Here is a 16839-nt window from a genome sequence, read left to right as displayed (position 1 = left end):
TAGCTGAGTAGTACTCCATTGTGTAAATGTACCATAATTTCTGTATCCATTCCTCTGTTGAGGGACATCTGGGTTCTTTCCAGCTTCTGGCTATTATAAATAGGGCTGCTATGAACATAGTGGAGCATGTGTCCTTTTTACCGGTTGGGACATCTTCTGGATATATGCCCAGGAGAGGTATTGCTGGATCCTCTGGTAGTACTATGTCCAATTTTCTGAGGAACCGCCAGACTGATTTCCAGAGTGGTTGTACAAGCTTGCAATCCCACCAACAATGGAGGAGTGTTCCTCTTTCTCCACATCCTCGCCAGCATCTGCTGTCACCTGAATTTTTGATCTTAGCCATTCTGACTGGTGTGAGGTGGAATCTCAGGGTTGTTTTGATTTGCATTTCCCTGATGATTAAGGATGTTGAACATTTTTTCAGGTGCTTCTCTGCCATTCGGTATTCCTCAGGTGAGAATTCTTTGTTCAGTTCTGAGCCCCATTTTTTAATGGGGTTATTTGACTTTCTGGAGTCCACCTTCTTGAGTTCTTTATATATATTGGATATTAGTCCCTTATCTGATTTAGGATAGGTGAAGATCCTTTCCCAATCTGTTGGTGGTTTTTTTGTCTTATTGATGGTGTCTTTAGCCTTGCAGAAGCTTTGTAGTTTCATGAGGTCCCACTTGTCAATTCTCGATCTTACAGCACAAGCCATTACTGTTCTATTCAGGAATTTTTCCCCTGTGCCCATATCTTCAAGGCTTTTCCCCACTTTCTCCTCTATAAGTTTCAGTGTCTCTGGTTTTATGTGAAGTTCCTTGATCCACTTAGACTTGACCTTAGTACAAGGAGATAGGAATGGATCGATTCGCATTCTTCTACATGTTAACAACCAGTTGTGCCAGCACCATTTGTTGAAAATGCTGTCTTTCTTCCACTGGATGTTTTTAGCTCCCTTGTCGAAGATCAAGTGACCATAGGTGTGTGGATTCATTTCTGGGTCTTCAATTCTATTCCATTGGTCTATTTGTCTGTCACTATACCAGTACCATGCAGTTTTTATCACAATTGCTCTGTAGTAGAGCTTTAGGTCCGGCATGGTGATTCCACCAGAGGTTCTTTTATCCTTGTGAAGAGTTTTTGCTATCCTAGGTTTTTTGTTATTCCAGATGAATTTGCAGATTGCACTTTCTAATTCGTTGAAGAATTGAGTTGGAATTTTGATGGGGATTGCATTGAATCTGTAGATTGCTTTTGGCAAGATAGCCATTTTTACAATGTTGATCCTGCCAATCCATGAGCATGGGAGATCTTTCCATCTTCTGAGATCTTCTATAATTTCTTTCTTCAGAGACTTGAAGTTTTTATTATACAGATCTTTCACTTCCTTAGTTAGAGTCACGCCAAGATATTTTATATTATTTGTGACTATTGAGAAGGGTGTTGTTTCCCTAATTTCTTTCTCAGCCTGTTTATTCTTTGTGTAGAGAAAGGCCATTGATTTGTTTGAGTTAATTTTATATCCAGCTACTTCACCGAAGCTGTTTATCAGGCTTAGGAGTTCTCTGGTGGAATTTTTAGGGTCACTTATATATACTATCATATCATCTGCAAAAAGTGATATTTTGACTTCATCTTTTCCAATTTGTATCCCTTTGATCTCCTTTTGTTGTCGAATTACTCTGGCTAGGACTTCAAGTACAATGTTGAATAGGTATGGAGAAAGTGGACAGCCTTGTCTAGTCCCTGATTTTAGAGGGATTGCTTCAAGCTTCTCACCATTTACTTTGATGTTGGCTACTGGTTTGCTGTAGATTGCTTTTATCATGTTTAGGTATGGGCCTTGAATTCCTGATCTTTCCAAGACTTTTATCATGAATGGGTGTTGGATCTTCTCAAATGCTTTTTCCGCATCTAAGGAGATGACCATGTGGTTTTTGTCTTTGAGTTTGTTTATATACTGGATTACGTTGATGGATTTCCGTATATTGAACCATCCCTGCATCCCTGGGATGAAACCTACTTGGTCAGGATGGATGATTGTTTTGATGTGTTCTTGGATTCGGTTAGCAAGAACTTTATTGAGGATTGTTGCATCAATATTCATAAGGGATATTGGTCTGAAGTTTTCTATCTTTGTTGGGTCTTTTTGTGGTTTAGGTATCAGAGTAATTGTGGCTTCATAGAATGAGTTGGGTAGAGTACCTTCTGTTTCTATTTTGTGGAATAGTTTGTGAAGAACTGGGATTAGATCTTCTTTGAAGGTCTGATAGAACACTGCACTAAACCCATCTGGTCCTGGGCTTTTTTTAGTTGGGAGACTATTAATGACTGCTTCTATTTCTTTGGGGGATATAGGGCTGTTTAGATCATTAACCTGATCTTGATTCAACTTTGGTACCTGGTATCTGTCTAGGAACTTCTCCATTTCATCCAGGTTCTCCAGTTTTGTTGAGTATAGCCTTTGGTAGAAGGATCTGATGGTGTTTTGGATGTCTTCAGGATCTGTTGTTATGTCTCCTTTTTCATTTCTGATTTTGTTAATTAGGATGCTTTCCCTGTGTCCTCTAGTGAGTCTGGCTAAGGGTTTATCTATGTTGTTGATTTTCTCAAAGAACCAGCTCCTTGATTGGTTGATTCTTTGAATAGTTTTTCTTGTTTCCACTTGGTTGATTTCACCCCTGAGTTTGATTATTTCCTGCCGTCTACTCCTCTTGGGTGAATTTGCTTCCTTTTGTTCTAGTGCTTTTAGGTGTGTTGTCAAGCTGCTAATGTGTGCTCTCTCTAGTTTCCTTTTGGAGGCACTCAGAGCTATGAGTTTTCCTCTTAGAAATGCTTTCATTGCGTCCCATAAGTTTGGGTATGTTGGGGCTTCATTTTCATTGAACTCTAAAAAGTCCTTAATTTCTTTCTTTATTCCTTCCTTGACCAAGGTATCATTGAGAAGAGTGTTGTTCAGTTTCCACGTGAAGGTTGGCTTTCTATTATTTATTTTGTTATTGAAGATCAGCCTTAGGCCATGGTGATCTGATAGGATGCATGGGACAATTAAATATTTTTATATCTGTTGAGGCCTGCTTTGTGACCAATTATGTGGTCAATTTTGGAGAAGGTACCATGAGGTGCTGAGAAGAAGGTATATCCTTTTGTTTTAGGATAGAATGTTCTGTAGATATCTGCCAGATCCATTTGATTCATAATTTCTCTTAGTTTCACTGTGTCCCTGTTTAGTTTCTGTTTCCATGATCTGTCCATTGGTGAAAGTGGTGCGTTGAAGTCTCCCACTATTATTGTATGAGGTGCAATGTGTGCTTTGAGATTTACTAAAGTTTCTTTAATGAATGTGGCTGCCTTTGTATTTGGAGCATAGATATTCAGGATTGATAGTTCCTCTTGGAGGATTTTACCTTTGATGAGTATGAAGTGTCCCTCCCTGTCTTTTTTAATGACTTTGGGTTGGAAGTCAATCTTATCAGATATTAGAATGGCTACTCCAGCTTGTTTCTTCATGCCATTTGCTTGGAAAATTGTTTTCCAGCCTTTCATTCTGAGGTAGTGTCTATCCTTTTCTCTGAGATGAGTTTCCTGTAAGCAGCAAAATGTTGGGTCTTGTTTGTGTAGCCAGTTTGTTAGTCTATGTCTTTTTATCGGGGAGTTGAGTCCATTGATATTAAGAGATATTAAGGAAAAGTAATTGTTGTTTCCTGTTATTTTTGTTGTTAAAGTTGGCATTTTGTTCTTGTGGCTGTCTTCTTTTAGGTTTGTTGAGGGATTACCTTCTTGTGGTTTCTAGGGCGTGGTTCCTGTCCTTGTATTGGTTTTTTTCTGTTATTATCCTTTGAAGGGCTGGATTCGTGGAGAGATAATGTGTGAATTTGGTTTTGTCGTGGAATACTTTGGTTTCTCCATCTATGTTAATTGAGAGTTTGGCTGGGTATAGTAGCCTGGGCTGGAATTTGTGTTCTTTTAGTGTCTGTATAACATCCGTCCAGGATCTTCTGGCTTTCATAGTCTCTGGTGAAAAATCTGGTGTAATTCTGATAGGCTTGCCTTTATATGTTACTTGGCCTTTTTCTCTTACTGCTTTTAGTATTCTATCTTTATTTAGAGCATTTGTTGTTCTGATTATAATGTGTCGGGAGGTATTTCTTTTCTGGTCAAGTCTATTTGGAGTTCTGTAGGCTTCTTGTATGTTCATGGGCATCTCTTTCTTTAGATTTGGGAAGTTTTCTTCTATAATTTTGTTGAAGATGTTTGCTGGTCCTTTGAGTTGAAAATCTTCATTCTCATCCACTCCTATTATCCGTAGGTTTGGTCTTCTCATTGCGTCCTGTATTTCTTGGATGTTTTGAGTTAGGATCTTTTTGCATTTTACATTTTCCTTGATTGTTGTGCCGATGTTCTCTATGGAATCTTCTGCACCTGAGATTCTCTCTTCCATCTCTTGTATTCTGTTGCTGATGCTCGTATCTATGGTTCCAGATTTCTTTCCTAGGGTTTCTATCTCCAGTGTTGCCTCATTTTGGGTTTTCTTTATTGTGTCTACTTCCCTTTTTAGGTCTAGTATGGTTTTGTTCATTTCCATCATCTGTTTGGATGTGTTTTCCTGTTTTTCTGTAAGGACTTCTACCTGTTTGATTATGTTATCGTGTTTTTCTTTAAGGATTTGTAACTCTTTAGCAGTGTTCTCCTGCAATTCTTTAAGAGATTTTTGTGCTTTCTCTTTATTGTCTTCTGCCTGTTTAGCAGTGTTCTCCTGCATTTCTTTAAGTGTGTTATTAAAGTCCTTCTTGAAGTTCTCTATCATCATCAGGAGATATGCTTTTAAATCCGTGTCTAGCTTTTCCGGTGTGTTGGGGTGCCCTGGACTGGGCAAAGTGGGGGTGCTGGGTTCTGATGATGGTGAGTGGTCTTGGTTTCTGTTAGTAAGATTATTACGTTTACCTTTCGCCATCTGGTAATCTCTGGGGTTAGTTGTTATCGTTGTCACTGTTTAAAGATTAGAGCAGAAGCTGTGTTCCACTCACCAGCAGTCTCTAAATCCTGCGGCGGGGGTCGTGGGTAGCTGACGGTACCCCGGTGCTGGTCCAGCCGGAAGAGGCCTGTGGTCCTACACAGGTCGTTTTTCTACTTCCCTAACTAATGCAGTCTCTGGTCCCGCGTGCAATTGGATTGGAGCAGAAGCTGTGTTCCACTCTCCAGAAGTCTTAAGATCCTGTGGTGGGTGTTGTGGGTAGCTGGTGAGTGTCAGCCGACCCTGCGCCCCAGCTGCCCCGGTGCTTTTCTGACCGGAAGAGGGTTGTGGCCCTATGTAGGCCGGATTTCTCTCTCCCCAACCAGAGCAGTCTCAGGTCCCGCGTGATTGGACTGGAACAGAAGCTGTGTTCCACTCACCAGCAGTCCCAAAATCCTGCGGCGGGGGTCCTGGGTAGCTGGCGGGTGTCAGGCAACCCTGTGCTCCCCCTACCCCGGCGCTGATCCGGCCGGATGAGTCCTGTGGCCCTACTCAGGCCGGTTTCTGCTTCCCTAACTAATGCAGTCTCAGGTCCCGGGCAATTGGATTGGAGCAGAAGCTGTGTTCCACTCACCAGCAGTCCCAAAATCCTGCGGCGGGGGTCGTGGGTAGCTGGCGGTGTCAGGCAACCCTGCGCTCCCGCTACCCTGGCACTGATCCGGCCGGATGAGGCCTGTGGCCCTACTCAGGCCGGTTTCTGCTTCCCTAACTAATGCAGTCTCAGGTCCCGCGCAATTGGATTGGAGCAGAAGCTGTGTTCCACTCACCAGCAGTCCCAAAATCCTGCGGCGGGTGTCGTGGGTAGCTGGCGGGTGTCAGGCAACCCTGTGCTCCCGCTACCCCGGTGCTGATCTGGCCGGATGAGGCCTGTGGCCCTACTCAGGCCGGTTTCTGCTTCCCTAACTAATGCAGTCTCAGGTCCCGCGCAATTGGATTGGAGCTGAAGCTGTGTTCCACTCACCAGCAGTCCCAAAATCCTGCAGCGGGGGTCGTGGGTAGCTGGCGGGTGTCAGGCAACCCTGCGCTCCCGCTACCCTGGTGCTGATCCAGCTGGATGAGGCCTGTGGTCCTACCTGTTAGTAAGATTATTACGTTTACCTTTCGCCATCTGGTAATCTCTGGGGTTAGTTGTTATCATTGTCACTGTTTAAAGATTGGAGCAGAAGCTGTGTTCCACTCACCAGCAGTCTCAAAATCCTGTGGCGGGGGTCGTGGGTAGCTGGCGGTACCCCGGTGCTGGTCCAGCCAGAAGAGGCCTGTGGTCCTACTCAGGCCGGTTTTCTGCTTCCCTAACTAATGCAGTCTCTGGTCCCGTGTGCAATTGGATTGGAGCAGAAGCTGTGTTCCACTCACCAGAAGTCTTAAGATCCTGTGGCGGGTGTTGTGGGTAGCTGGCGAGTGTCAGCCGACCCTGCACCCTAGCTACCCCGGTGCTTTTCTGACCGGAAGAGGCTTGTGGACCTACGTAGGCCAGATTTCTGCCTCCCCAACCAAAGCAGTCTCAGGTCCCGCGTGATTGGACTGGAGCAGAAGCTGTGTTCCCCTCACCAGCAGTCCCAAAATCCTGTGGCGGGGGTCGTGGGTAGCTGGCGGGTGTCAGGCAACCCTGCGCTCTAGCTACTCCGGCGCTGATCCGGCCGGATGAGGCCTGTGGCCCTACTCAGGCCGGTTTCTGCTTCCCTAACTAACGCAGTCTCAGGTCCCGCGCGCAATTGGATTGGAGCAGAAGCTGTGTTCCACTCACCAGAAGTCTTAAGATCCTGTGGCAGGTGTTGTGGGTAGCTGGCGAGTGTCAGCCGACCCTGCACCCTAGCTACCCCGGTGCTTTTCTGACCGGAAGAGGCTTGTGGCCCTATGTAGGCCGGATTTCTCTCTCCCCAACCAGAGCAGGCTTCTGCATCAGTCTTTAAAGCTATTTCGAAGGCTGTGTCCCACTTCAACCCAATCCAGGCCAAGACGGTTCCCAAGAAGCCAAATTTGTCTCCAGGCTTCCATGTTCACATGCACACACACCCTTTATCTATGCACACATATACATGCACGCACCCATACACAAATAACATGTCATACATCATGTATGTATATGTACACAATTTTTATTCATCAATATTTCAGTAAGGGTAAAATAATTGAAGTACAAATATTCAGGCACATGAAAATTTCATATAAGACTTGTTAAATATTTAATCCTTAATGAGTAGAAAAAACTGGAAACTTTAAGCTCATTACTATTGTGAAACTATAGAAATTAAAGCTAGGAACCAGAGTTAAAGCTACAATCAAATATTTGTAATATTCTTAATCATTTAGAGTACATTAAAATATATTTTTTTAAAAAATCTTTTAAAACTTACTAGCAGCAAGGATAATCTTTTGAGTAATATCGATATCAAGGAGATATTTATGATAAAGAGTAAAAGGGAGGAGCTAAGGGAAATCCTGTGGAAATATGAATTTATGTTGTACAATATGCTTAAGAACCATATACTTATTGGTAGCAGAATTCTCAAAAGAATGAATAAGTATAATACTACAAATTCTATTTAAATCATATGAAGAATCTTGCTTTGCTGCTTGAACTGTCAAACAGTTTAATAAAAATCTGTTTTTTTAGGGAAAAAAATTAATGGTGCTGCACCAGCATGGCGCCTTACAAACATCTGTACCTACAGATCCAGAGGATCCCATGAGCTCTTCTGACTTCTGTGGATACCAGGAATGCATACATGCATACATGCCAGTCTAAAACTGATAAATACAAATAAAATAAACAGAATGTTGTATAAATAAGAGGAAATTTATACTTTTTTAAAAATCTGGGGGCATAATTTTTGCATACTTTTTAGTATGATGATTATTCGCTTATCAGAACTGATTTGTACCAATGGAGTAATTGTGGGGTAGGCATTCATCACAAACTTCTGAACAGTCAGGATGACTGAGTCGTACATCCATAACAGGACTGAGGAGGATGAGATGATGAAGTCCACCCAGTACATGACCACAAAGAAAACCACCAGCAACAAGATGGTCTGGGTGGCCCTTTTCTCAGGGGAGGCTCTCAGATGGCTGATGCTATGAAGATGCTTGCATTGCCTCTGATGTCTGAACAAGATAATCACCATGTATGTGCTTGTAGTCAGCATGACTCCTACAAGAAACACATCTCTTAAAGTTGTCATAGTTAAAATCAGTCCCCTGATGATGTAGTTCATGGGGAAGAGTGAGCAGTATTTAGTCACCTTCAACTGGTTGGTCTCACTCACATTGGTATAAGCGCCAGTATAGATGATCCGGTTAATGCTGAATGACAAATTGAAAGACCAAAAATAGAAGAAAGAATAGATCATGTATTTTTTTAGTTTATGTTTAAATTTTGCCAACAAAGAGGTATTGGGACTGATCGTCACAGCCTGGAACACACTCAGGAGGCAGGTGATGCAGATAGAGAGGCCTCTCATCACTCTGTTTATGTAAGAAGTTGCCTTACATATGAAGTCATTGCCAATGTTCAATGACACAAAGAAATCTTTAAGCCAAGCATGGCCTCCAGTGAGAAACATCATTATGTGAATGAAGGTCAACTGAAAGGAGATCAAGTCCATAGGCTTAGATCTGTGACACAGGATTATCATAGTGTAGAAAAAAAGAAGAAATATATTGGCTATCGCTCCAAGCCCAGTTTGGAAATTAAGGATATTATTTAATGAAAACATAATCAGAAAGTGTATTCATCTTAAGCACATAGAGGAAGCATATTTCAAATATCTGAAAAAAATATTAGATACATCAAACTTATTCTCTGGTTAGTATATCTACATCATTGTTCTTTTCAGATACTTATTTTCTATTGGATATTTTATTTACGTACATTTCAAATGTTATCCCCTTTTCAGTTTTCCCTCCAGAAACCATGTATTCCATCCTCCCTCTCCCTGCTTCTATGATAATACTCCTGGACCCAACCACCAACTCCCACCTCCCATCCCTGGCATTCCCTACATTGAGGCATCGATTAGCTACATATTCTTGATTACTCTCTCTAACTTTTGATGTTCCATACTGGACATCATTTCCTACATTTCTGTAAATCTCTCTATGTACCTTCTCTCTGTATAGAATGCTACAGAAACTACATGCAGTCCCAGTCACATCTATAGAGTATGAACACTTTGTGTGCCTGTATTACACCTGAGCCTCCTCATATCTTAGAAATCCAGTTCTATTGACTTAAATCACCTCATTTTGTAGTTAACACCTAAAAATATAGTGATGAGCACACAACATAAATCACTTTGTACAAATGAACAGACATTATTCTGAGCTGGGAAAAAAATCACAAAAGAAATCGAAAACATCACATCAGTCTCATATTCCATAATTTGTTATACCCAAATTTGAAACTCACCATGTCATGATTAATACTTCTAAAGGAATTTCAATGATAATTCATAATAATCCCAGTGTTTTAGCTAGCAAAATATCATTCTTGATTCATCTGTTTTTATTTCTTTTTCTGAGAGATCTTACATCTCTCAGATCTGGAATTAAAGACGAAGATACAGGTGGAGACCTTAAGTGTAACTCCACACCTATTAAATATTTAACCATTAACTAAGATTATAAATAGACATAAATATCTCCCAGTTTAGTTCTCTTCCCAATTAAACCTTTTGTGAGATTCTACTGCAGTTCTAAAGAACTGCTGGCTCAACACATATATTAGATGTGTTTTATTTTGCAGGGGGAGGGGAGGTAGAACATTTCTAATGGCATTTCAGCCATCCCTGTTGTTATTTTACCTCACTAGTGCCTCCCGCATTTATCTCTCTCCTTCATTTGTAAGGATCCTCCATCCATTTTTCCATTCCCCCACCAGAGCAATTGTGTTCTGCTATGCTCTGTTAACTTGCTCCCACCTTCTCCTATATTTATGTTTCCCCCATTACCTAAGGAGGCCCCCTTTACATTTCCATTCTCAGATAGCTGTGTCCTACAATTCTCCTTTACCCTCTTCCCACCTTCTTCTCTCTCTACCTCCTTAATGTGCCCCTCTTTGCCCAATTCCTCGATCAAACGACTTGCACTGTTCTATTACTTGCCCCTATATTGTTAACTACAACCCCACTCTTATCCTGGCAATGATCCCATTTTTATTTTCCTTAGTTCCATAGTTTCTACAGTCTACATAATCTCATCTGAAGACCTGGAACTGGGAGCCTTCTGTAAGAGAGAATATGTGATACTAAGACACACAAAGATTTCCACACATTATGACAAAAAGAACTCACCAAGGATGGCCAGAAAGTGATTCTGTTTTAGGGTTACTCTTTTAAAAGACGTTACTTCTCATGAGTGAAAAACAATGTTCCCTGTGTTATTTTACATCATCAGCACCCACACACTTTTTACAACTTATCTCAACAGTCTTACCCTTGGTACCTATGTTAATTATTTGCCCTCATTACTAGTGGCATTATTTTATCAAATTAATTCAGCACATTAAAATCAGCTTATAGTAGAGAAAGAGAAAACTACTACACTTACAAAGATTCTTGTGTAAAAAGAGGGCATACAGTTATACTTTCCAGTTCATTATTACATTCTACCAACACAGTATAATAGGTGCATGTATGTATGGAAATAACACAGAAGTTAGTGATGAGTTCACTCTAAAACCTCACCAGGAGTATAAAGCCATATGTCATATATTTTGTATTTACATGATTGTTGCTTACTCTAGAAAAGGAATCGATTAATTCCAATTGCCAGAGCCAAACATCTGATTCTTCCACTGACATAGACTGACAGTAGCTGCACTGTGATGTTCTGTTTTTCAAAAGCTCCAGGACAGGAGCTGAAGAGATAATTCAGTGTTAAGAGCACTTTTTGCTCTTGCACAGGACCTGGGTTTGTTTTCCCAACAATGACCTGGTGGCCCATAATGATCTATATCTAGTCTAGTTCCAGGACATCCATTCTCTTCTGATTCAGGCATGTGAGTGGTGCATAAACATACATGCAGGAAACATACACACACACACACACAGACACACACACATATATACATATATATATATATGTGTGTGTGTGTCTGTGTGTGTTTCTTTGTGTGTGTATGTACACTAAAAGCTCCAGGATAATATTTAATTCAAGTGTTGGTCTCCAAACTGTAAGAACTGTAGGCCAATTCCAACTTTAAATTTGCAAATGATCAACCATATACATATACATATAATCATTCATTATTACTTATACATCTATAATTTATAAATATGTGACATGTATTATAAACCTTATAAAAATGATACCATAAGTAGCTGGAGAGATGGCTGAGTGGTTAAGAGCATCGATTGCTCTTTGAGAGGTCCTGAGTTCAATTCCCAGCAACCAAAAGGTGGCTCACAACCATCTGCAATGGGATCCGATGCCCTTTTCTGGTGTATCTGAAGACAGCAACAGTGGCTTACTTATATATGAGCATAAAGTAAGATAAAATAAATCTTTTTTAAAAAAAGATAACATAATAAGATAAAAGAGAGTAATCTAAAATTAATTTTTTCTTATCCCAAAGTTTTGTACTTCAACCTTTTTACTTCATATTCACTGCTTTACAAATGCTTATCACACACAGGAAGTGATGCATCTTCTAATTCACCAAGTGGCAAATTTCTTTGGGGTTCACTGCACCAGAAAAAGACTAGACTTACCATAGCTACAAACTGAGTTGTTAACATATGCATGCACTAAGTCATTAGTTTTATTTGAAAAAAAATTGTAATGTTAGGGTAAATCTAAGTAGTCTGCACATTCAAGGAACTCTCTTAACTGAGACCTATAAGTCCTGGAGCTCTGATTATTCTTTGCTCATTTGTTCTGTGCTGATGCAGCTTGACCTTGCTATATAGCCCAGGATGTACTCAAATTTATGTTTCTTTCACTTCGGCCTCATGAGTGCTGAAGCTACAGATGTTCACACCAATCTGAGTTGTTTAATTTAAATTTTAAATGTTTAGGATATATTTTTGGTTTTTGACACTGAAAGTTCCATAACTGAAGAATCACAAGATTTATACCAATATAATGTTAATCTGAAAGTTATAGAATAAAAGAAAGATCACAGATAGAGGCTACAAAGAAATACAGTGCCAAGAAAAACTGGACCCACTCTGACACATTGGACACTCACTAACCTTGTAGTCTGTAGTAGTGTTCAGGTATGGGCTGCTCAGGCCAATGTGAAAACACTGGAGCAGATTCAGAGGAGGCACTGAAGGTATAGTTGTCACGGTTTCTGGCTTTCCCATTAGTGTAGGTTGTAAAATTTAGTTGTAAGTAAGAAAATCCCAAGTGTGACCATAAACGTTGGTAATAGTGGAGAAGCCATCACTATTAAATTGACCCAGACCAAAAGATTAAGCAGCCTGAAAGCATCTGTCTGAAGAGATCTGAAACTAAGGAAATCAAGAGCTTCTCTCTCTGTAGCACTATATTCTTCCAAGAAAAACCATTTCACCCCTTCATTATATCAGTATTTGATTTCAGAACAGTCTGGTTTGATCAATTTCTGGAGATCTTTGCCTTCTGCTTTGTGGAGATTTAATAAGATAAGGGACATACAAATATACTACATCAAAGGTTTCATTACCATTTAAATTTTACCATTTTTAGCAAGTAATAACCAAAAAACAGTATAACTCAGAGAGAATCTGAAGTGAGTATGTGACTTTCAGGTGAGAAGATAGATGGTGTTGGCTGATGTACTGGCCACTCTCAGCTGCAAGAATAAGTCTTCAGAACTCACAGGAGGTGAAGACCTTAGTCACCCAAGCTAGTTCCATGGACTCTTTATGAAATATATAAAGACAGCATGAATTAATCCTGATCACTTATTAATTAGGTAATTAGTTTCCTAATTAATTAGCTAATTCACAGCTATTTCTTAATTAATTCACACGTATTACCTGATCCTCTTACACAACTTAAATGCATGAATTACTCTTTGGAAATTGAATTTTGCAAAGGTGTATCTGAAAGCTCACGAAGCTGACTAGAATAACTCAGTCGCACAGTTACAAGCCAGTTCCCCTGAGATGAAGCAACAGCAGCAGAAATGTTGCTGCAGAGACTGTGGAGAAGCAGTCATACCCAGAACTTCATTACAAGTTGCATAGTGTGAGTTTGGGAAAGATATGAAAAAGTTCTCTGCATATTGTGTGTGTGTGTGTGTGTGTGTGTGTGTGTGTGTGTGTGTGTGTTTATGTGAGTGTCTTTGTGTGTATGTGCATGTCTGTATGAAATTATTGAACTACTGGGTCTAAGAATAGAGGAATCTCACACTGTATGCCAGCGCTGCTAACAAAAATAACTGTACATTACTTGACAGAAAAAAACCTGAGAATTATAAAATATTTTTATTAAATAAAATGATTATTAAAAAGAATAGAGAGTGTGTTGCCTATTTTCTGGTTTGCTTCATCAGATCTTGGGTCCTGCCTAGTGAACTAGTGCAGACTTTTTATGTAATTTATTCAAACAAACTGAAAATTCTGTAAAGCTTATAAATATAAACTTGTATTTATATCAGTTGGTTTTTGTGGTGTTGATACTCTTTGGCCAGTGGCTTAATGAAAGATATTGGCATTATTTTGTTCTATTTATTAGCATGATGCCAATATTACTCTACATTTTATGTTTTCTACATTGATTTGGTTGCATTTTTATGTGTGTGATAGTTAGATTCTCATTCTCTAATCATAGTAATGACACTTTTGCCTTAGCTTTGAAAGTGCTGGGACCATAGGTGTGTGACACAACACATGCCTTCATTTATTATTTAATTCTCATATATATTATACATTGTACATTATATATTAGTAAATAATATTCTAGCAAAGTAAAAATGAACCTTGTGATAATTACCAGCTAATCTGAAATTTACTTGTTTTTTTTCCGAATGTCTTTTTGTTGTTGTTGTTTTTTGAGACAGGGTTTCTCTGTATAGCCCTGGCTGTCCTGGAACTCACTTTGTACACCAGGCTGGCCTTGAACTCAGAAATCCACCTGTCTCTGCCTTCCGAGTGATGGGATTAAAGGGGTGCACCACTACAGCCCGCATGAATGTCTATTTTATTGTAGTTTGTAACCATTAAAAGAAGATTGGTGATTTTGAATTTACATAATTATATACTATTTGAAAATTGCAAATATTCTTCTCACAGATAATGGAAAACTTACTCTATTATAGCAATATCAATGTCACAAGTATGATTTAGAAAACTTGAAATATTAAAACTAAATTTATTTTAATTAATATACTCAGACACTTACTGAAATCTGCAAGCTTACATTTATGTAAGAATAACTTTTAAAGGATTTAGTAAATAAGTCAGATGAGATTTCCAGATTTTTTTAAATACTCAGAATAGATTTAATAGAGGCTTTCCTGTCTGTACCCACCGTTCTGCTAGACCCCATACTTTCCCCAGCATCCCCCTTTGAGTGTCATGTATATTATATTCTTAAACCAAATTAGGTGAAATCTACATTATTTATAAATCATTACACATTATAAAAATTTACACAAAAGTAAAATTCTAAACAGAGATTCTCCAAACATTTTTACAGAATCCTGTTCCTATTCTACCTCCTACTTACAGCTCTCAATATTAATAAAAAGAAAGAGAAACACTCACCAGCTGGGCCTTTGATGAAAATCCTTACAGAATGCGGCCCTAAGAAGTAGTTATAAGGCAGGAATGTCATCAGCTCATCTCCCTCTAGACCCATAGTTATGGTGTCATCTGGAGGAGGCAGTTCTGACCTTGAGGTTGTTACAAAGTTGCACCATCAAATGGAAAAGTGAACTTCCCTACTTCCAAGAGAACAGTAGAGTAGGAACAGCTGAGCTCTGGGTTTCCCATGTGTGAGCTATTCTCTCCAGACTATATCTGTCTGTGTGGGTTAACTGATCCCAGTCCTTGTGAACACAACAAAAGTAACAATAACATTTCCTTTAACAGAAGTACAAAGACACTTCAGATTCTCCCAAGGTGTCCTATCTTCTTGTAAAACATTCCCTGTAGCCTCCATACCTCAGGGTAACATCTAGAAATTAATAACACAGATGCTAAAATTACAAAAATGTCACCTCCTTCAAAAACACTTAAGAAAAGTTTTTTTTTTTTTATAGAGAACGCAGTGGTGAGGTAATGAAACTGTATTGTCAGTAGAAATCGGCTTTGGGGCTGGGATGTATGTTAGTTGGCAGAGTGCATGCCTCTGTATGCAAAAAGGATGAATATCTGGGCTTGAAACCCAGAACCACCTAACAGTAACTATTATATATATTACTACACATAGCAATGTACACATATATAATTATCCACACTCAGGAAGTAGTGGTGGGAGGATCAAATATTCAAGAATTCTCTTTGCTACATGTTCAGTTTGATGCTTCTGGGAGAGCATGCTGCATTTCTCCACCAGGAAGAAAATGAAGCATCCCTCCTCCACAGTTTAGACAAAAGCCTATAGGCTCCTGCTATGGACTATTCTTCCATGCCTATTCTTTAACCAACTCTGGTGATCGTATTAATAGGATATTTTATATCACATACTCAGATAAAGAAGGAACTGATAAATGTCTCATGATGACAAATAACTGTCATTAACTCTTTTTTATAATTTATCATAAAGTTATTTTAGCTCTAATTATAACTGCCACTTTGGTTATTCTCTTAATTCAAATTCATCCTACATTTCAATGGTGACATTTAGGCAGACAAGATGGACTGATGAGATGAAGGAATTGTTCACCAAGTGTCATCACAGGCATTTCATCTCAAGGACCAACATAGTAAAAGGAGGAAACCTCCACAATTAGATCACTAACAGGCACGTATACCATGTGGCATGAGTGCACACTCAATAAGTAAATAATAAAAACAAAAAAGGTGACATTTGTTTTTTTTAATGTACAGGTCTGACAATAGGATATAGGCTCAGAATAAAGTGGAAAGAAGCCGAGGACAGGGAAATCTATAATTAATATTGTGACAGTAATTTATGATTGTTTTTATTTAAGTATTTATCCTTTCAGGAAATGTCATAAGTACTGTATTTACAAAATTTCTCTTAGTAAAGGGCATGACTTTGAGTAGGTGAGAGTTGATATGGAGAGTCAGGAGAACTTTTAGAGACAACAAGGTAGAAATTATGTAAAATAAAACTAATTCAACAAATCAATGAATAGAATTGTTGATGCTTTGAAAAAATAATCAACACTGAGAGGTCCTTACCCGAAATGAAATAAGGATAAGACCCAAATTCATAATATTAGACCTGAAAAGAGAGCCATTAAAACTGATACCAATGAAATTAAGAAAATCATAAAGGCATACCTTTAAAATATATACTCCACTGCATTGAAAAATATCATACCTATAACAACAACACAACCCATCTCAAGGATTCCTCTAGGACTCAACTATATGGATCTACCCAGAGGATCCTTTGTGCTACACCTACTACCCTACACCATTTCCAGAGTCCCCATGTCTTCCAACCAGGTCTACCTTGGTAAGTGCTCCTGACCTCCTTATCCATGCTTTTTCTGCAAACTTCCAGATTTAGCCTGGGTTCCATAACCAGTGTACCAGCTTAGTTTGGCTTTCCCTGTCTTCACAGCATAGAAGCACTAAGCTAGGAACAGTATCTTTTCCTTACCTCTTTGCCAAACCATAGAACTGTCACATCATATCCAGTTTCTCCACTAAAGCCAACTTTTGGAGAAATATGAAAGACTTTGAAAGTTTGGTTGAAAAAGCAGTTGAATA

The 16839-nt window shown here is 39.2% G+C and overlaps 1 protein-coding gene across 1 annotated transcript; it reads right to left on the bottom strand.

Moving 5' to 3' along the window:
* Positions 1 to 7676: 7676 nt before the first annotated feature.
* LOC110287830 (vomeronasal type-1 receptor 90-like) lies at positions 7677 to 14711 on the bottom strand. The gene is made up of 3 exons (XM_021154350.2): positions 14698 to 14711; positions 9411 to 9543; positions 7677 to 8770 (listed from the first exon to the last, which is right to left on the bottom strand). The coding sequence occupies exon 3, from the start codon at positions 8716 to 8718 to the stop codon at positions 7801 to 7803; it is 918 nt and encodes a 305-aa protein (XP_021010009.2). The 5' UTR covers positions 8719 to 8770; positions 9411 to 9543; positions 14698 to 14711; the 3' UTR covers positions 7677 to 7800.
* Positions 14712 to 16839: the final 2128 nt, after the last annotated feature.

This window comes from Mus caroli, unplaced genomic scaffold (assembly GCF_978045245.1).
Source record: "Mus caroli unplaced genomic scaffold, Mus_caroli_1 scaffold_7, whole genome shotgun sequence".
Classification (NCBI taxonomy): Eukaryota; Metazoa; Chordata; class Mammalia; order Rodentia; family Muridae; genus Mus; species Mus caroli.
The sequence above is the reverse complement of the archived record's forward strand: the minus strand, read 5'-3'. Positions and strand labels throughout refer to the sequence as shown.